The sequence below is a fragment of the Rhipicephalus sanguineus genome, chromosome 6, assembly GCF_013339695.2.
Source record: "Rhipicephalus sanguineus isolate Rsan-2018 chromosome 6, BIME_Rsan_1.4, whole genome shotgun sequence".
NCBI classification, from domain to species: Eukaryota; Metazoa; Arthropoda; class Arachnida; order Ixodida; family Ixodidae; genus Rhipicephalus; species Rhipicephalus sanguineus.
Window position 1 is genome coordinate 80,710,448 of NC_051181.1, and position 20,986 is coordinate 80,731,433.

Below are 20,986 nucleotides of genomic sequence, written 5' to 3' on the forward strand. Positions count from 1 at the left end.
CAAAGGAGGAATAGATGAGCGCGTTTAAAGGGTTAATCTTCGAGAAGCACTCTGTGGGTACCAGGGGCGTAGCCAGGGGGGGGGGTTAAAGGGTTCAAACCGCCCTCGAAATTTTTCAGTTTGGCTTGCGTATTTCAGTTTTTCAGTTTGGCACGTGCACACACAAACGCATTAGGGTGGCTTGTTGGGCAAGTTGGTACATAGTTCTTCGTGAGGAAATGCCAGCAGCACCAAAGAAAGCAGAAGAAACAGCCAAGAAAAAAGAGACAGGGACAGGTAGGATGCTGGACCAGCATCTTACCTGTCCCTGTCTCTTTTTTCTTGGCTGTTTCTTCTGCTTTCTTTGGTGCTGCTGGCATTTCCTCACCCCAAACGCATGCACGAACATTCATAAAGTATAGTTGAACCCCCCCCCCCCCCCCGCCGAAAAAATTTCTAGCTACGCCCCTGGTGGGTACGTAGATGGAATGTGTCGCGGGAACCTCACAAAGTAGCTTTTAAATATTTCTTTTGCTTTAGACACCTTCCGCATAATTTGCAATTTAGGCGACGACAACCAGCGGGCATAAAAACGACTAGTCCAGCGAGCCCATAGCCCCTTCCATTCCCAAATATGAACATACATGCATGCTATAAATTTCCAACCACTTTATTTGTTAATGTAGCGATGAGATGGTTCTCCGACACTTCACACCTTTTACACTGTTACAACATTAAATAATGCTCTTGATACGCCATCTGAAGAGGTCAATGTCTATGTCAGGATCGAGCTTCAAGCCAAACTCGGTATGGAGAAGGCCAATCAATTCGTCCGCGTCAGCGATGCGTCGCTGCTCAACTTGCCCACTGATGAAGCGCCGACTGAAGCGGCCGTCAACGAGCGTCAGCCAAGAGTCGTCCACGAAGCGCCCAACCACAAGCGTGTGACGGAATAGCGATCGCGGGTGCAGCGAAACGAACCAGTATGTTTGCACGAAGTCGATGTACTTTTGTGGAGGAGAAAACACGTGGTATATGGGACGCCAAGTGGCCGATGCACTTCCGCTTCCCGTCAACTTTATGGCCACCTCGACGTTTCCCTCGTCATCGAGTCTCCGCGTTCTGTAAGGCGCCGCTTCGCCTTCCACAGGTAGTGCTTTGAAAGGGTTGGGACCCCCGAAGCCCACGTCAGCGAAGTACTGTCCTTCATCGCCTAGGTCGACGCAGAAGAGCATATGTCCCAAGGGAGTCAGCGGCGTGTTCAACGGCCGCCCCCATCGAGTCCTGGCAGCCCGAATGTGGAACTTGAAGCCCAGCGTCTCTAGGAGCCTGCCGAAGAGGTTATTGAGCTCCACGCAGTAGCCGCCGCGGCGCTGCTCGATCAGCTTGCGAAATACTGAGTCGTCATCCAGAGACGGCAGATGCCCGACGAACGCGTCTATTCCTTGGAAAGGTATTCGTTCGACGTGGGCCCTGATGAGAGTGTTCAACGTTGCCAGATTGAGTTCGCTCAAATCATTCGATTCCACTTTCAGGACGTTCACGTAGAGCAGCAGTTCTTCTCGACTAAGCGGTGCCATGCGATGCCTTCTAAAGTCCATCTCTCGCTGTGCCGATGCAAAATACAGCTCCCGGTCAGGATGCATGTAGGTCTCACTATCTCGCGAGCTGGTGTCGACGTTCTGTTCCATGTAAAGGACCGGTGGACCTGCCATGTCTTCTTTCGCCAGCTTGTTCTGTCGTATGAGCGTGAAATCAGAACATGGTGTGTGCAAGGGAACACGTTCTTAAAATGATATTTTGAGCGCACCGAACATCTGTTTCAAAGTATGGTGGGTCGATGATCAGGAAGCTGGCTCGTATGTTGCCGGAAGCAACTTGATTGCATACAGAATGCATCATAGGCGGACACTTTAAAAATTGTGCCCGTATCCATTACGTGAATTCGATGCAACGAGGAAGGGAGACGCCACAGCCAATTGGATAATATCACGTTTTTAATTCCACGTATTCAGCATAGTTCAGAAGAAATGAGATTTACGCTGGCTCCTAAGACGAAAAAAAGTTGGTAAGATTACGTCTAACATACGTACTTAATGTAGAAGCTGCCAGATACGCCCATTGACCTCGGCACTTTCCGGTCGAGGAATTGTTGCCATTTACTCATTTCTGCGCGTGATGGCGGGTAACTGTTGCTCTTCCATGTATTTGTCTCGTAAGGAAGGTCATGCTCGCACATGTTCAGTGGAGCTCCCACTGTTGCCAAGAATGGCCCGATCGCTCAGGAAGGGCAAACGCTATTCAGGAATGCTTTCGGCCAAGAAATCTTTCTTAATCTTGCGGAGACGCGCACGGAGCTTTCGCTAACGACCTCCACTCGCTTGGTCAAGAGTTCAGTGAACGAAAGGTGAGAATGTCGCCATGGCTAGCCCATTAATTCAACCCGCAGTTAAATACTTGCTTCCTATTCTCTTCAAGCACCCCGGGTGAAGTAGCTTGAAGGGAACAGTGAGTACTCGAAACTGGCGGTAGTTCGAGATGCAGGAGTTTACTATGCCTGAGAGCACGTGTTCAATTACCGGCCCAAGCGGCCGAATTTCAATGGGGGCGAAATGGAACAACACATCTGTGTTAAGACTGAGAAGTATGCTAAAAAGTCCCAGCTTGTCACAATTAAGCTAAAGTCTGCCATTACAGCATGCCGCATAATCATGTCATTGTTTTTGGCGCGTAGCATTACAGGAATTATGCTATTATTATACAGTGATTTATTAGCGCATGCATAAACTTCCGCGTGGTCTTGGCGAGTATTGCGACATGCATTCCACAAATATTGCCGGCCATAAAAAAGAATAACAAGTAGAGTGTAAAGTCCTAAAGTTCCCTGGCTGGCGTACAATGCCTTAAAGGGGTCATGAAGCACCCCTTGGGCTTGTTGAAAAAAGTCACAGTTTCGCCGCAAGGCCGAAGCAATGAATGCGATAGCAAGGAACTAATGCTATACGAAGTGAGGCTCGCCAATGGATACTCTCAGTTTGAAGAGCGCTTCTGTTGCAAGGCGGCCGAAGGCGGCCGCCTTGCAACAGGCGGCCGAAGCAGCGAAGGCGGCCGAAGCAGCGAAGGAAACTAGCGTGCTTCAAGTGTCGAGCTGTGACACTTGATAGTTCGCGCTCATCTTCTGTTTGTTCGTTTAGCGGCGTCCGTGAGCTCGAGTGACATTCGTACGCGCCGTAACATGAGCGCGGACATCACGGTGAAAGCGTGAAACATTCCTCTACCCCTCGCCACGAGAAAACCGCGCGAGCAGACAGCGGAAGGGCAAGCTTCTCCCATGCGCAAATATAAGAAGAAGCGAGCGAGCTCGCCGACGACTTTTAAATGCGCCCGTCGGGCTCCTAGCGCCACCTCGCTGGTATTGAAGAAACGCCTATTATCGCCTGCTGTCTCTGAGTCCGTCCAGCGCTAAATGGTGTGTATATAACGCTCGCCGTTAGCTACGTGGAGGATCTGCGTTTCGTGGCGTAGTGGATAGCGCCGCTCGCTGCGGAGCAGGAGGTCCCTGGTTCGATTCCGCGCTTCGGAAGCATTTTTCTGGGTTATTTTTCTGTGGGGACTTTATAGATATATACATACTTATACATATACGGTGCATGACGGCGGCGACGGCGACGGCAAAATCCAGCCGAGACTGTCCATATAATTGCTATCGCAATAAAAACACAACCTGCGGAAAGCTGACACGACTATGAACTGCTCTGCAAAATATTACAGTCGTGCGCGCCGCGTGAAGGCCACAAGCGGAGCGCGAAGTTGCCGTTTCCTCAGGCGCCCTCTTTTCAAACAGAGGCCGGTTCTCACTCTCGTCGGTGGGCGGGGCGCCTGCACGTTGACATCGCGGAGGCATAGCATGCTTATTGGCCGATAGCCGGATGAGACGCGCTTCTTTCCACGGGGTGCCGCCACTTGCCCGCGCCGCACTCCTCAGTCTGCTAACTTTACACGGTAGCCGCACTCGCGCATGCGAATCACAGCGGGAGAGCGATCGCGTTTCATACCGCGCGCTGACGTAAATTCTTACTCCCGTGCCATCCCTCCCTGTCTAGCTTCCAGTGCTCTCGTCGGCACGAGAAAAGAGAGAAAGCGCTGAGAGCGTGCGCCAAATTCCCCGTAACTCCGCTGATTCTTGACGGATTTGAGAAATTTTTGCGGCAATCGATTCAGGAGGCAGTAAACTCCGATACCAAGGTCCTTAGATCATTACTTGGAAAAGTGGTTCATAGCCCCTTTAAGGAGCACCACGTGGACGACCTGAGCCTGTACGCATCGCCGCTGTGAGTGTGTAACGCTGTCGGGGATAATCTGGGAGATATTGGGAGCGTTAAGTGAAGGAGCTCAAGCGCGCTCTAGCCGTAGGAGTGCGCTCTTGTAAACTTAACGGTTAAAAAGCGACTTCCGGTGCGTGATTAGGGAGCGCGCTCTACGCACTCCAACCCTGAGACGGTACACGAGGGCGTGCGCGAGAGCTCGCGTCTGCAACGGCTTCCGAAGAAATGACGTGCTTCCGGCTGTCTCCTCCGACGAAGTGCGTTCTCCTTCGCCACTCGTTCCCACCGCGGAAGCAACGTAACATTCGCCATGTGACGCTTTCGTGCACCCGAAAGCAGTCGGCGGAAATCGCCGTTAAGCTAAGCTTTGAAGGCGTTGCATTCGAGCGCATGCGAGTGTGTTCTTTTGGAGTTCGGAGCACGCTAACTTAACGCGCCCATTGGCAATGGTCATGTGGGGGATATAAGACGTCGATATACTTTGTATGGAGAGAAGTACCGTCACACAACTTTTCCACTAAGGCCACGTCGGCGTGTCCCTGTCCAGAAAAAAACACGGTCGCCGGGCTCCTATGCCACATAGCGTCGATGAAGGTTGGAGCGACGGCGTTCGGTCATCTGCCGGTTCTTGAGTGTGGCTTGTTCTGTCTTCGTAGGACTCTCGCGCTATGAGTGATAGGTTTTGACATCCCGCTGCTGTTGCTGCTAAGCATTCTTTCCTTCTTCTCAGGCACTTCAAAACACCCTGCGACGTATACTCAATACGAACCTAAGTGTGATGGTTTAGTTATAACGAGTCTCTCAGAAAAGGAGTGATTGTAGACGTATTATCCTAAAATAAATCCTTATTTTTCCGCTACTACACATCAGTGGTCATATCACTTGAGAAATTTGTTTACTTAGCCTTGGCCGAATCAGGGTTATTAAACTCCACATTTTAAATGAAATTCACAATGGGAGAGAGCAAGCGCACTCTAAGATTTAAACCACAGTAACCACGGCAGCTGTATTGCCGCGTGGTTGGCACTTTAAAAATTCGTGATTTCACTAGCTGAGCAAATCACCTATAACAATAGCACTTTATTAGGGACCTGACCGTCATGTGCGCTCTGAAGTCTAGCCTGCGCATGCGTAAGAAAATCAAAGAAGAATGCGCATATATTTTAGTTCCTTAAAGAGTCGCCGTCACCCCAGTTCTCTCTAGGCAAACATCATGGCAACACAGCATGCGTGTAACGATAAACAGCTGCTCAAGTTACGTCCAGCGTCTGCGTGGTCCGCAGTTGAATGCCACTGCTTTGCTAGCGTCGCCAACGCGATTCTCATTAGAGCAAAAAAAACATGGTTGTTCCCTCTGCCATAGGCATCGGTTTAACACCAAAGTGAAACGTGAATTTAGAGTACCAGTTGAATGTTTATTGTAGAGTGATATATATGCGAGCCTGCAGAATGTATACTAGTGTTTGGCAGTTATAGCCCCGTTTGACGTGGGTGCACCCACGTTGACGCCTAGGGGCATATTTCCATCCTGGCAACTAAGGTCTACGATCATGATCAAACCTTTGAGGTCGCTAAGTAGCTCACATATACCTGGACAGAGGATATAGTGAAACGCGCGCAAAGATGGCATCAACAAGTACATATTAAACAGCGGTACACGATATGCATTCATGTAAAGCATCGTCATTGGAGGAGAGAACTGGCAAGGTGCACACTCTCCAGTTATTGGGTAACCCACGGCTATGCTCATGCATACACTGCCATATAACGCTTAAACCATACAGGAGGCAGAGTTCGTAGGTTGAGTCGCGAGCAAGCGAATGCCTTCCACTTCCCGCTGCCGTATCTTTCCCTCTACCAAAGAACTCACTTACGCTAAATTGACCTGTCAACGTCATTGCCTTTCTGCGGCGCTTAATGCAGAGAGTTTTTTCAGTCGGCGCCAGCGCATTTGAAGCTGCAGGCGGCGGAGGAGCTCTGTAGGTGCACGTGGAAGGTTCACAACGCTGGCGACGAGATGTCACACGCTAAGCCAGCGCGAAAGACAAACCGCGTAACTAGGTCCATAGCGAATCGAATCACCTCCTTCGCCTTGTTGGAGCGAAAACCACCGCTTTGCTGAGACTACCTAGGCACACCCTGTCGGCGCTCGTTAGTGTCATGATGCAGTACATCACTTCACCGCTCCTAGATGGCGATACTGCCCCTGCCAACTCATTTTTTTCGCTCTCTTTAGCTTCGAGTCACGTAACACCAGCCCGTCGCAAAGGGTATGGCCACAGCATCATCATCATCCCCAATAGCACAACGAGAGGGAGAAGGTGTGAGAGATATAAGGCGCGTTTGTTAAGCCTTGTGCAGAAGTGTCGCTAGGGTACTGTGTAGAGCGTCCGGCACCTATCGTCGTAGACCTATCATCGTGGACCTATCGTCGTGGACCGCTGAGTGTCAGGTCATTTGCATGAACAAAACATTTTCTAGCTTTAGGGGCGAAGCTCCTTATAGCATCACCTGGTCGGTCGTCGCTCCATGCGGCGTGTCCCCGCCGTTGCGTCTCTCGTATCATTCAATAGATGGCGCTGTCCCATAGAGATGCATGCAAACTGCAGTTGGGTGACGATATACTTGATGGCGCTGTCCCATAGAGATGTGTGCAGTATGTGTGCAAAAAAAAAGAAATAAAAGAAAAACAGAAAAAAAGAAAGTAAAGAAAAAAGAAAGAATACAAAAAAAAGAAAGAAAAGGCAGCGGCACCCTGCACGCTAGATGGCGTGCAGTAATCAAAGCGGCGTATCGCTTTGATTACTGCTGGGCGAAACCACTGAACATTTCACGGTGTAACCATGATTGCTTCAGGAGCTTCGCCCAAGCTCTTCATCATTCAATCGTGGATATGCTGTAATTTTTTATTTCTCATCTGTTCGTGTGCATTTTACCAACGTAATGTCCGTGACGTAAATGACGTCAATGAGTTCTTGTCAGTTGGGCAGCGGTGTGTTCCTTGGACGCAGCTAAACCACTCTCTTGCATATTTGCAATGGATCGCTTGCGTGGAGTGCTACAAATACAAAGCAACCCACCTGCGAAGATACCTCGCGGTCACCGGCCAAGGGGGAGGAAACCACAGGCATTGTTTGCACCACTGAGCCGGCGCCTACCGTTACCTGCGCGCCTGCGCCTACCGTCGCCTGCCGATAAAAAGGACTCAGCGTGACTTTGCCGAGCTCAGTTCGGCAGCGGTGTGTTCCTTGGACGCAGCTAAACCCGTCTCTTGCATATTTGCAGCGGATCGCTTGCGTGGAGTGCTACAAATACAAAGCAACCCACCTGCGAAGATACCTCGTGGTCACCGGCCAAGGGGGAGGAAACCACAGGCATTGTTTGCACCACTGAGCCGGCGCCTACCGTTACCTGCGTGCCTGCGCCTACCGTCGCCTTCCGATAAAAAGGACTCAGCGTGACTTTGCCGAGCTCAGTTCGGCAGCGGTGTGTTCCTTGGACGCAGCTAAACCCGTCTCTTGCATATTTGCAGCGGATCGCTTGCGTGGAGTGCTACAAATACAAAGCAACCTACCTGCGAATATACCTCGTGGTCACCGGCCAAGGGGAGGAAACCACAGGCATTGTTTGCACCACTGAGCCGGCGCCTACCGTTACCTGCGCGCCTGCGCCTACCGTCGCCTTCCGATAAAAAGGACTCAGCGTGACTTTGCCGAGCTCAGTTCGGCAGCGGTGTGTTCCTTGGACGCAGCTAAACCCGTCTCTTGCACATTTGCAGCGGATCGCTTGCGTGGAGTGCTACAAATACAAAGCAACCCACCTGCGAAGATACCTCGTGGTCACCGGCCAAGGGGGAGGAAACCACAGGCATTGTTTGCACCACTGAGCCGGCGCCTACCGTTACCTGCGCGCCTGCGCCTACCGTCGCCTTCCGATAAAAAGGACTCAGCGTGACTTTGCCGAGCTCAGTTCGGCAGCGGTGTGTTCCTTGGACGCAGCTAAACCCGTCTCTTGCATATTTGCAGCGGATCGCTTGCGTGGAGTGCTACAAATACAAAGCAACCCACCTGCGAAGATACCTACGATCTGGCTATAGGCAAATTCCGATCCATCCTGAGGACGAGGAATAACCCCTGACGGGCTCTTTGAACTTATTGTGATGCCATTTGGACTGTGCAACGCTCCGGCAACGCTCGAGAGATTCATGGACACCATTCTGCGCGGCTTGAAGTGGAACATCTGCATGTGCTACCTCGACGATGTCGTCATCTTTGGCCGAACATTCAGTGAACACAACTCGCGTCTGGATATTGTTATGAACTGCATTCGGAACGCTGGCCTAGTTTTAACTCGAAGAAACGCCACTTCGGAAACCGCCAAACTCTCGTGCTTGGGCACCTCGTTGATAAGGATGGCATCCGCCCGGATCCCCAGAAGACAGCGGCCGTCGAGGCGTTCAGTGCCCCGCACTTTGTCAAAGAGCTCCGCAGTTTTCTGGGGCTTTGCTCGTATTTCAGCCGCTTTATACCGAAATTCGCCGACGTCGCGTATCCGCTGACATGCCTGCTACGAAAGGACGTTCCCTTTGAGTGGTCTCCGGAGTTCGATTCTTCGTTTCGGCAATTAAAGTTCCTGCTGACGTCACGACCTGTCCTTCAGCACTTCAATCCTTCTGCTTCGACAGAACTTCATACGGATGCCAGCGGTACAGGTATTGGTGCCGTCCTAGTCCAACGTTACTGTGAGCGAGAACACGTCATCGCATACGTAAGTCGCTCACTAAGCAGACCCGAACATAATTACACCGTTACAGAACAAGAATGCCTGGCAGTAATATTTGCAATTCAGCGTTTTCGTTCTTACCTGTATGGGCGGCCATTCACAGTAGTCACTGACCACCACTCTTTGTGTGCGACATGCCGATGCGGACTGCCTTTCACGTATGCCACTTAGCACAACAGATTGTGACGCCGATGACCTTGACCACCTTGTAGCTTCTGTATCGCCTAATTTTCCAGACTTGCACAGTTTCACCGCGAAAGGATGTCAAACAGCGCCGCTCTTCGCCGCTGCATCCGCCTCTACTACAGCACGCCATTTCTGTGTGCGGGATGGACTGCTATACAAGAAGAACCTTTCCAGCAGTGGCGCACGTTTTCTGCTGGTGGTGCCGGAGAGCCTTCGAACATCGATTATGACTGCTATGCACGACGACCCTACGTCTGGACATTTAGGTTCTGCGCGGACGCTTCATCGGACTAAGGAACGCTTTTGTTGGCCTGGAATGCAAAAATCTATTGAGTTGTATGCGGCCAGCTGCATGCAGTGCCAGCGCCACAAGCGTCCACCTACTGCTCAAGGTGGTCTTCTGCAGCCGATGCCAACTCCAAGCGCACCTTTCCAGCAAGTGGGCATTGACTTTCTGGGCCCCTTTCCTAAATCAGCACATGGCAACCGATGGATAATTGTTTGCGTCGACTACCTCACACGCTACTGCGAGACGGCGGCCGTTCCCTCCGCAACCGCCAGTGACGTATCATTGTTCTTGCTACAACACGTCATCCTCCGGCATGGCCCTCCTCACGTGATCATCAGCGACCGTGGACGACAATTCACAGGGGATGTCGTGGAGGAGCTCCTTCGTCTGTGCGAATCCCGCTTGCGTCACTCGACCCTACCATCCACAAACGAATGGGCTTACGGAGCGTACCAACCGGACAATTGTCAACATGGTGTCTATGTATGTTTCATCCGACCACAAGAACTGGGATGACGTACTGCCTTTCATTAGGTACGCATTCAACACCGCGAAGCACGAGACTACAGGCTATAGCCCTTTCTTCTTGCTGTACGCACGTTCGCCCCGGCACACAATCGACACAGTCTTCCATTTCAGTGATCACGAAAACGTCACTGTCGCCGAGACCCTCTGCCTTGCCGAAGAGGCGCGTCGCATAGCTCGGTTACGCACCTTGGCATCGCAAGACAGAGCGGAAGCACGCTACGACATTCACCACCGACCTGCAACCTATGGCCGTGGTGATTTAGTGTGGTTGTGGACTCCTACAGGAAAACGCGGGTTGTGCCAAAAGTTTTTGGCCACTTACGATGGACCATTTGTTATAGTCAACAGCCTCACAGAGGTCACCTACACAAGAGCTCGAATCACGGCGAGTGGTCGAAGATCTGCCAGAACACAAGTTGTCCATGTCGCCCGCCTGAAATTATTCACGCCTAGACAAATCGACTGACTCGTCCGGCGGCCTTCGTCTGCGAGGAGAGGAATGTTGCGCATATGAACGGGGACAACGAAGACCACAGTGAACGTGCTTGCCGCTCCGGGTTAGAAAGAGAGAAGAGGACGAGGTGAAAATCACCAACTGGTGGGCCGCTCCTGAGCTTACGCTCACGACGTAATAAACAGCGCCTTTCAACCTTGACGGTCTCCTCTACGCGTAACAATATACAGTTGAACCCCTTTATAAGGGACAAGTGGTGCTCACTTATGCATGTCTCTTATAAAGTGGTTCGGCTGCGTGTGTGTGTATGTGTATGTGTGTGTCCTATATATATATATATATACTTATTCATGAAATTCTTGTTCCATTCTTGCACTGTTCACAGAAGTATTTAAAATGTCCTCACAGAGACCACCACAATCGAAGTGCATTTTGTGTGCTGAAGAACACCAGGCAATCCTGAGGTTGTCCTCAGCATGCCCTACAGGACAAGGATATTTGTCATTTCAGGACATCCTGAAGACGTTTTGTATTTTCTCAGGAGGTACATATCAGGGAAAGACTGATGCATGAATATTCGTTTTTCATGCAGCCTTTTTTTTATCTACAAAAGATCGCGTGATGGCAATATGAGGCAGGGCAGTTATTGGACCTTTTCAGAGTAACTCTAGACTTTTCTATAAATCACAGTGCCACGTCCTGCTCTCGCAGAGAGGTGCAAGGCAATATGGAAAAAGGGAGTGTTGATCCCTTGAATCACTTGTGACACCAAGCACAGCAATATTTGGCTGTGCAGTGTGTGCTGTGCTTTACACAAACTCTGCTTTAATTGTTAGCACTGTTTCATTCATGCAGCTCGAAATAATGTGCCTTTTTAAAGCAAAGCTTCTATTGGCTCAGAAGTGCCGATGTTGTCGGCATTGGATGTACAAAAAACAACCATCGTGAAGGCAGTGTATGCAGACCTATTTCTTCTCTTGTACTTCAGGCATTCCAGGATAAGGCGCATGCCCGTAAGGAAGATACGAACATATCTGAGCCATATGAATCTTAATTGGTTTATACTAGAGAAAGAAGGAACCCGGCTGAAAAAACTCCGACTGGTTCTAGGTAGTTCCAGCTGGTACCTGTTGAACAGTGTCATGGAACAATTCCAAGCTTTATCACTGGAACCAGTTACCTCTGGTCCTAGCTGAAATCAGTTACCAGCTTGTCCATGCCACACCTTGTTGGCTTCTGGTCCCAACTCGTACCAGTGCCAACAAATAGCAATGGCAGAGCTAATAATGACGCAGCCCACACAGTCTGATATTTTTACAGGCGTACATACGAATGAGTCAGCTTAAGGACGCATACGATGCTGATGTGTGGGCATACACTTCAGTCTGCGTATGATACCAGCGGAACTGAAAATTTTGACTTGCAACCAAACCTATTGCAATAAGCAAGTATTGTTTATGACAGTGTTCTAATTTTTAACCATATGGCAAAGAACCTCTGGTGAAAGAAGTATGGACAGACTACAAGCCTTACCTTTTATTTCTTCTTGTCATGTAACTTAGCTCGTGTTACACTCGGCGTGTGCTCTCAGAGACCTCCTGCATGAGCTAATTTCTTTCCTGTAGTTGAGCCGTATCAATTCCACATTTATTCAAGCTGGGTGTGATTAGCTTTGGATGCAGCTGCTTGTACACAAACAAAAAAGTTCCAGCTAGATAAGCTAGCACGATTGAAAGTTGGGCAAGTTGGTTCGGATTCATGTTTGAAAACAAAGGCGTGTTGAAGGTCTGTCTTCAAATGACAAGACATACAGTGTGAAACACACCAAGTCTTTCGTGCCTTGTGCAGTAGGCGTCGTATATAGACTGCCCGTATCATGCGCGATGGTCTACATTGGGCAAACTGGTGCCTTAATACTCACCTAAGAGAACAGCGCCACTCGATCCTTGATAGGCAGGTCTTTCACACACTTAGCCATACACTGCAAGGACTGCAACGAAAGCGGGTGCAGGCTTGTGTTTGAAATAACCACAGTGGTGTACAGGCATCTTGAGAAAACTCAGAGGGAAATTACTGAGATCTTTCACATCAGCTGGGAGGGTTCGAGGTGCATAAGCTATCCCTCTATCAGTTTGCATGATACTGAGATAGGGTACTTACAAAGACACGTGCCAGCAGATGATGTGGGGCTTTAAGCAACTGTGTCTTATTGGTCGTCATGGCGAGGGTTACCGGGATTTCATGATAAGTGTGCATTCTAAATAAAATTCACTTGCTAGTAGAACGTCGTCTTGTGTTTATACCTTTCTTTTCGGCTGTCTTTCTGCGTTTTTCAAGCATTGTTCAGCTAGTATGTACGTTCGGGCTCCAGGCCACTTGGTTTAATTCTTAGAATGTTGGTCCACGAAAGAACAATAACACAGGAGAAAGGAACACGACACACGGCACAAATTATCTACTCGCAGTTTATTGAAACAACAAACATATATATGTGGTTAGATGAACACGTGTTAAAGAACCATGACAAGACAAAGATTGTTTCAGTGACGCGCTTCCAGGTAGTCTAACTCTGCGGCAAGTTACGCGACCGAGGGTTTCGTGAGACATGAATCACCCGCTTAAATCCGTTCTAAGATGAGTTACGAACTCGCCCAGCAGTCCATCTTTTTGGTTTAATTCATTTCCAGACCGACTGATTCTAGCTCGTTACCGGTTGAAGATTAAATGTTTCATTTCCAGACCAACTGGTTACAGCTGGCTCTATTTCTTGGACAGCTTGTTCCACTATAAGGACAAATGGTTTCAGCTAATTCCATTTACAGACCAACCGGTTTCAGCTGGTTCCATTTTCAGGCTGAAGTGTTTCACGCCGGAAAGCAACACGAACCAGCGGGTAACCTGTTGGCTTCCACTTGGTATCAGATGGTTCCCGTTAAAAGTAGCTAAATCCACCATGCAATATTATCACCTGGAAAGAAAAGAAAGTATGAAGGAAAGGTTGATAGACAGAAAGAAAGGAAAAATGAGAAAATATAAAATAACGAAAGGAACAAATAATTAAAAGGGCATGCAATGAAAAAGAGAGAGGGGAAAGAGCAAAAATATAGAAAAAGAAAGAAAGAAGTACGCCCACGCCGAGCTTAGCTTGCCCTCATTTTCGAGGACTACATTGTTTTTTCCTGTGCGTACGATACTTTTTCCATTATGACCTCGTGCAATTGTCGCAGAACACAGATCGACAGAAATGGTTGCGCACGCGGATTTTAGGGCAATTATTTATCGTATCCTGTCCCAAAAGTTAAACGCTTATCAGACCAGGAAACGGCTCCTGGATGCAGATGACAATCGCGGCCGAGCAAGGAGCTCGACTGCGCGCAGATCAGTATGTCAGCCTGATCACACGAAATCGTGGATATAACTATAGCAGTACACCATGATAATGCTAAACACAAGCTGAAAGCTCTTGCAGTGGGACCTTCAGTTATTTTGTGCACACACACGCACACAAGGCGTGCGCACGGGGCTGGGCAGCCCCCCCCCCGTTCACTTAAGAGGGGGGCGCAGAGTCAGCCCCACACATTGATATAATAGAGAGGGGGGCGCTGCGTCTCGGGGAGGAGGGGGGGCGCAATGTCAGCGCCATACATTGACATTATTGAGAGGGGGGGCACTGCTACGAAAATTCGCCCACCCCCCCTGAAAGGGAATCCTGCGCACGCCTATGCGCACGCAGACACACACACACACACACACACACACACACACACACACACACACTATATATCACTACTATATATATATATATATATATATATATATATATATATATATATACTATATATATATATATATATATATATATATATATATATATATATATATATATATAGACCGCTTATAGAGTGGCTTATAAGTCACCGGAGTGGCGAATATCCGCACTATAACCAAACATCGTTTTTCAAAGGCTGCAGTTGCGCAAAACGTGCTGAGCATGCACCCGCGCGTGTCCGACAATCGAGGGATGCGATGAGGGGCGCTTACAACAATTTAAATTTCCGAATGTTAGAAAATTTTCGTCCGAAGACCCGCGCTTTCAACAAAATGTGCGTACGCAGTAAAAAAAGTAACAAAAGAAAACGCCATCGTGTTTCAGACGAGCTCACGTCGAATCACGACCGAAATTCAGCGCGCCGAATGGTACATCGTTAGATTTCATAGGCGCGCGCCCGATGTAGACTCTGCAATCGTAGCGCGAATCACGATTCGAATGCTACACACGCTCCCTATGCCCGCGTTTTTGTTATGGAGATATGATTTCCTTTTTTTCAAGTGCAGTCCCCGCAAAGAGTTTCGTTGATTCCCTACCAAATCGCAGCTTTGATCACACGCGCTGATTAGGCCTAGCAGGCGGCTTGGCTTGTTGTCGCGGTAATTTTGCCCCACACAGCATGAAAGTCGGGGATCAAAAAGACCACACTCAAGCACTCGCTTAAGCAGCAGCGCGCGTGATGGAAAGTCTCGGATCGCTGCCGGGAGAGTATAGCCGCGACAAAAGACCGGCGAAAGCTCGCGTCATCAAACCATAAAGCTTTTAAATTTGCGAACGAGTCCGCAAGAGCGATATTTTTTGCACGCCCCGACGACGCTTTTCCCGACAGGAAACTCAAGCGCACAAGATGCAGACACAGGCGCACTTTCTATGCGGAACGCGCGCCGCCGGCAAGCGAGCCTCGACGACGCCGGTGCTAATTAGGCTTATTATTATAATAACCGCGCTCGTTCCTCACTCGGCGAGCCCACGGCGCGCTGCTGCCACGTTTTATTTTCCGGCAAGCGCCTTATAAGCGGCCTTTCAACTTTGGGGAATTCACTATAAGCGGCATGCTACGTGGGGCTCTACGGGAGGAAAAATGGGAGTCGAAAAAGACCGCATTGTAAACGGTCCCGCATTAAACGGTGACAAGTGGTCTCTCTCTCGCCCTCCCTCCCCCCTCTCTCTCTCTCTTTATATATATATATATATATATATATATATATATATATATATATATATATATATATATATGGGTCATTCCATGCCAAGTGTCCCAGATGTGGCGCTGGCACATGACAGATATAGCTGATAAAATTTGTGCCTTTTTCTTGTGCCACATGGATTATTCTCGCAAAACATTTTTGCTCGAAAAAAATTTTGACGATCATGTCGCCCCCATCGAAGTTCGCTTGTATGTGTTAAACTGTGCCTGACAGAAACATGTGCATAAAATCTAGTTTTGTGCGTTGAGCTTCGAAGCTGCGCTTGCGCTATCACAGAAGCTCTGTTTAGTTGTGCTATTCTTTAATTCCGGAAATAATTGCGTGTTTCACTGTCAGCTACGTATCTTCGAAAACTACAAAAATCTTCAAAGTTCGTGATTTTTTCTTGAGCTATCTCCAACGCTCCCTAGCCAATCTTAATAATAATGCACATTGTGTACACTTGTGTCTCTGGGTATACGTGTAGTACAGGCGGCCCTCTAGCACACTCTACCACTAGCACGATGTCTGGGACACTTGGCATGGAATGACCCATATATATATATATATATCAGGCAAGTGGTTTCAGTGGATCCAGTGATTAATAAAAATTGGCTTGAGCGAACGAACGTACGAAAACTTTTATTGTTCCAACGTTTCGGCCGGGGTCCGGCCTTCGTCAGGGAATACAACACCCTGTGTATATATATATATATATATATATATATATATATATATATATATATATATATATATATATATATATATATATATATATATATATACACACAGGGTGTTTCAAGACATGTGTCCAACGTTCTCAAAAAATTAGGAAAATGCGATATTTGCTCGGGGCTTTCAGAATTGCTTTTTCTGTAGCGGCAGGAATCTTAAGGTAGTTAAGGACATCATTTAGGACAGTAATTAAGACAGTTAGATTAATTAAGTTTTTAATTAGTGGAGTTAGGTGATTGTGTCAAATGGGAGAATTGGAGTTCTTCATGCGAGGAACCCATCCGAGCTCTGAGATTTCGAAAAAGTGTCCTCTAGTAATTGTTGGGGCGTAATGAAATTCAACGAAATGCAACGGCTTTCAATAGCGAAAGCCATCGAATTCGGTTGACTTTCATTACTTCGTAATTATTACTAGAGGCCGCTTTTTCGAAATCTCAATGTTGGGGTGGGTTTCTGGCACGAAGAACTTTAATTCCCCAATTTGACACAGTCACCTAACTCCACTAATTAAAAAGTTAATTAATTTAGCTTCCTTAATTACTGTCTCAACTCATCTCTCTAACCACCTTAAGATGCCTAGCGCTACAGAAAAAGTCATTCACCCATTTTGGACGTCTCAGAAGAATATGGCAGTTGCGTTCTTCCATGTTTCTGTTTAAGTTTCGCCATTGAATTTGGTTGAACTTCATTACTTCGTAATTATTACCAGATGGCACTTTCTCGAAATCTCAAAGTTGGGTTGGGTTTCTGGCATGAAGAACTTCTATTCTCCCATTTGACACAACCACCTCACTCCACTAATTAAAAAGTTAATTAATTTAACTTTCTTAATTACAGTCCCAAATAATTTCTTTAACCATCTTAAAAATATATATGTATATATATATATATATATATATATATATATATATATATACACACTGAAGAAGCTTTTCCAATGGGCCAAACGTACTTGGGAAGTGAAGAGGCACAACTAAGCGGTTATCTTAATTTTATTTGCCAACGGTTTCGACCGGTGGACCGATCTTCGTCAGGGCTTATGAACAAATATGGCGCTATGCGAATATCCCAAATCGTCGTGGTCACTCTTAGTTGAAAGAAGGAAAGGAATAAAATAATAATTAGTCAAGTTGACAGTGGTGACGTATAGTGCGTCAAACAGTTCCTCTCGGCTCATTCGCTGGAGCAAGCAAAGAAGAAAATGGGCAAACAAGCGCCGTTTCGGCGGAGTAGAGCAGGTGCCGTGGATGCGGGCGGGAAAAAAATAATAAATAAATAAAATAAAATAGAATGGAAGTGGCCGAAAGGAAACAAAACGCATAGCGCGGCTTCCGCGACGTGCCTTTGAAGATTGCGTTCCTTTGCTTGGGCGGCAGCAGTTACTTGCTGCGAGGGGTGCATCCGTGGCAGAGCAGGCCCCGATCCCGCGCCTTTGCGGTTACTTCCAGAGGGGGAAAAAGGGTCGGTGTTCTTCTGTCGCTTACCCGTTGCGTGTGTGGGGGGCAAAGATTGTGCATACGCAGGAGGCCGTTTGAGAACTACAGTTTAACCCTCGTGTCTTGTGTCAAAGTGGCGGCGTGGGTGCAAGAATCCTACCCTGTTAGTGCGGCTCTCCGAAACGCCTGTGGCTGAAAAATCTAGTGCGGGTCAGCCTATCCCATTAAAAAAAAGAATCCATTAATTAAACAAAACGTTTAAAGTATAAAAAGTAATGAAGATAAGAATAAAATGAATAAAACGTACAAAAAATATATAACAATAAAAAGGGAAAGATCAGATGTGGGAAAGATATGCATTGAATACTGAAAAGTCGGGAAAAAATAAAACAGAAAAAAGAACATGTCAACAAAAATACACATAAGTACAGAATATGCAAAGGTGTCCGGTCGGTCCGCTCCCCCAGATACTTGTTCGATACTCCATTTTAGCATCCAGCACGAATTACAACTATCTGGATTCATTTCCCGTCTACTAACTTTTGCATGACCGAAGAAACGAGAGGCTCCCCATGTTTTCATTTATGCCGTGTGTCATTGTTTCAAATTTGTGGATGAAATAGGACTCTCTTTGTTCCTGTTCACGAGTACTGCGGAAGCCTGACTGCAGGAGGGGGACACGTATTTTGTCGAGTGAGTGTTCTGGCAAACTCAGATGTTTAGAGAAAGGGAGATTTTGCAGAGGGCGCGCGTGAGCTCTGTGGTTGTTCAGACGTAGTCTAAACGCCGTCCCAGTCTGGCCTATGTACTACTGGCCACAGACATCGCAATGTAGCATATATACAACATTCTGACTGTCACAATTTAGGGGTTCCCTAATTTTGAATGTGAAGTCAGAGGACGAAGCCTTGGCAACACAGGTTGTGGACATATGTTTGCAGACCTGGCAGCGTTGTTTTCCGCATGGCTTGCAACCCGATTCCCTGTTTTCAGACTCGGTCGTCTTAGCTCTTACTAGGATGTCTTTTATGTTCCTTCCGCGGTGGTAGACCACTCGCGGCGGCTCCGTGAAAAGTGAGGACAGCTGTGCTGTATAATGTTAAAATGTTTATAGAGAATGTTGTTGAGGTGCGGTAGTGTGGACGAGTACGTGAGGACAAGGTTCGTTTGGTTTTTTGAATGGCATGCTTTCGCGCCCGACAAAATTTCGTTTCTATCTAAATTCCGTGCCCGGCTTATAGCATCATCGATGATACTCTCTAGGTAGGCCTTCGCCACAGGGGCCGTATTAGAATACTCAACATGACCTTCGAAATCTGACACGTCCGAACAAATACGGCGGTATCGATGGGCTTGTATGGTGTGGCTGTCTTGCAATGACGTGGATGGCTACTCTTAAAGTGAAGGGATGGATGGCGATCCGTTGGTTTTAGGGCGAAGCTCCTTATAGCATCACCTGGTCGGTCGTCGCTCCGTCCGGCGTTCCCCCGCCGTCGCGTCTCCAGTATCGTTGAAGAGATGGCGCTGTCCCATAGAGATGCATGCAAACTGCAGTTGGGTGACGATATACTAGATGGCGCTGTCCCATAGAGATGTGCGCAATATGTGTGCGAAAAAAAGAAAAAAAAGAAAATAATAGCAGCGGCACCCTGCACGCTAGATGGCGTGCAGTAATCAAAGCGGCGTATCGCTTTGATTACTACTGGGCGAAACCACTGAACATTTCACGGTGTAACCATGATTGCTTCAGGAGCTTCGCCCAAGCTCTTCATCATTCACCCGTGGATATGCTGTAATTTTTTTTCAGCAAAGATATGCAATACAAATCGAGCAGTATATTTAGTTACAGAACACATGGTTAAACATTTGCCAATAAAAATCTACGATGCCTTGGAGCTGTGTGACTTCTCTCGGAGCGAAGAAAGAACAATAAATTTCACAGCTTCATGTCACGCATTTATTTTTTTGAACAAACGAAGATTGCCATAGAGACTGGTATAACACATGCCAAATCTGCGAAGCACAAAAGTCTCCCCTCGCCCGTTAAGACTTTACAGAAGCTGGAGTTGCCGCCGCACTTTCTCGTCCATATCTGGTTTGAGCTTCAGCTGGAACACATCGCCCAGTAGAGAGAGCAGGTCAACCGTATTGTCGATTAGACGACGCTCTTCCACTTCTGCTATTCCAGTCGACGTGCAGCGTCGGCGAGTGAAGCATCGGTTACGCAGCGTGAGCCAGCAGTCTTCTTCGTAACGGCTAACGGCTAAGACTTCGCGGAAGACGAGGCCTGGATACGTGGCAAAGTACCACGACTTATCCATAAAGTCCGGCCACTCATGCGAGTAAGCGAAAACTTGATACAGGGGAAGCCATCGGGAGCTTTGGCCAGGTTCATCTTGGCTGAGGATAGATACTTCAATTGGTTTTGTCCAATCGTTATCGAGCACGCGCAGGCGATAAGGCATTGCATCCCCATCGAGAGGCAAGGCGCGCTGCGGACAAGGTCCGCCGAATCCTACGTCAACCAAGAACGGTGTTCCTTGGTCTTCTCTGTCGCCTACAGTCACGCAGAGCACCATGTGATCGACCGGCGCTGGCGGAACGTCCTCTGGAACCGCCCAGCGAATCCTGGCACAGCGTACTCGAACCTTGTAACCCAAGGCCAGCAACAGACGAGCGAAGAGAGAGTTCAATTCGAAGCAGTTACCACCGCGACCTTCTTTCACGACCTTGGAAAATACGGCGCCGTCATCGAGAGGCTCGATGTTGCCAAGAACCGTATCGACGCTTTGAAACGGTATTCGCTCCAGGTGTGCTGAGATGAGGGAGTTGAGACTTTGAAGGTCAGGTTTCACCGGGGTCTGCAGGCGCAGAAAGTCTAAGTAGTGCTGAGTCTGAGGAGAAGACAGAGCTGCAAGAGTGAAGTCACTATAGTCCAGAGAATCCTTGGGAGTGTTTTTGCTTGCTTCGGAGTCAGGCGCCTGCCCGTGATCACGGCTGTCGACCGCAGAACCACCGCAAGATATCGACGTTGCCATTGCTAATTGCCGTTCGTTTTCGAGCTTCCTGAGCGATTTGGTTTTAGCTCTTAGTCGAAAAGCTACTGGAGCAGAGCAGGTTGAACAAGCGACAAACCACATCTGTCGCAGCTGCTCTCAACGGAAGTGCAGCGAAGGGCGCCGCGTGCTCGACGGACTGCCAAGCTGTTATCACTTCGCCGTGCAGACCCGAAACATCTGCGCTAAACTGGATGTTC

The 20,986-nt window shown here is 48.2% G+C and overlaps 2 protein-coding genes across 2 annotated transcripts; both read right to left on the reverse strand.

Moving 5' to 3' along the window:
* Window positions 1-713: 713 nt before the first annotated feature.
* Window positions 714-1,694, reverse strand: LOC119397375 (arylamine N-acetyltransferase-like). The gene has a single exon (XM_037664808.1). It carries the CDS (start codon window positions 1,692-1,694, stop codon window positions 714-716), a length of 981 nt encoding a protein of 326 aa, XP_037520736.1.
* Window positions 1,695-19,781: 18,087 nt separating this feature from the next.
* On the reverse strand, window positions 19,782-20,768 carry LOC119397376 (arylamine N-acetyltransferase). Its single transcript, XM_037664809.1, has one exon. The coding sequence runs from the start codon at window positions 20,766-20,768 to the stop codon at window positions 19,782-19,784; it is 987 nt and encodes a 328-aa protein (XP_037520737.1).
* Between the last annotated feature and the right edge of the window lie 218 nt (window positions 20,769-20,986).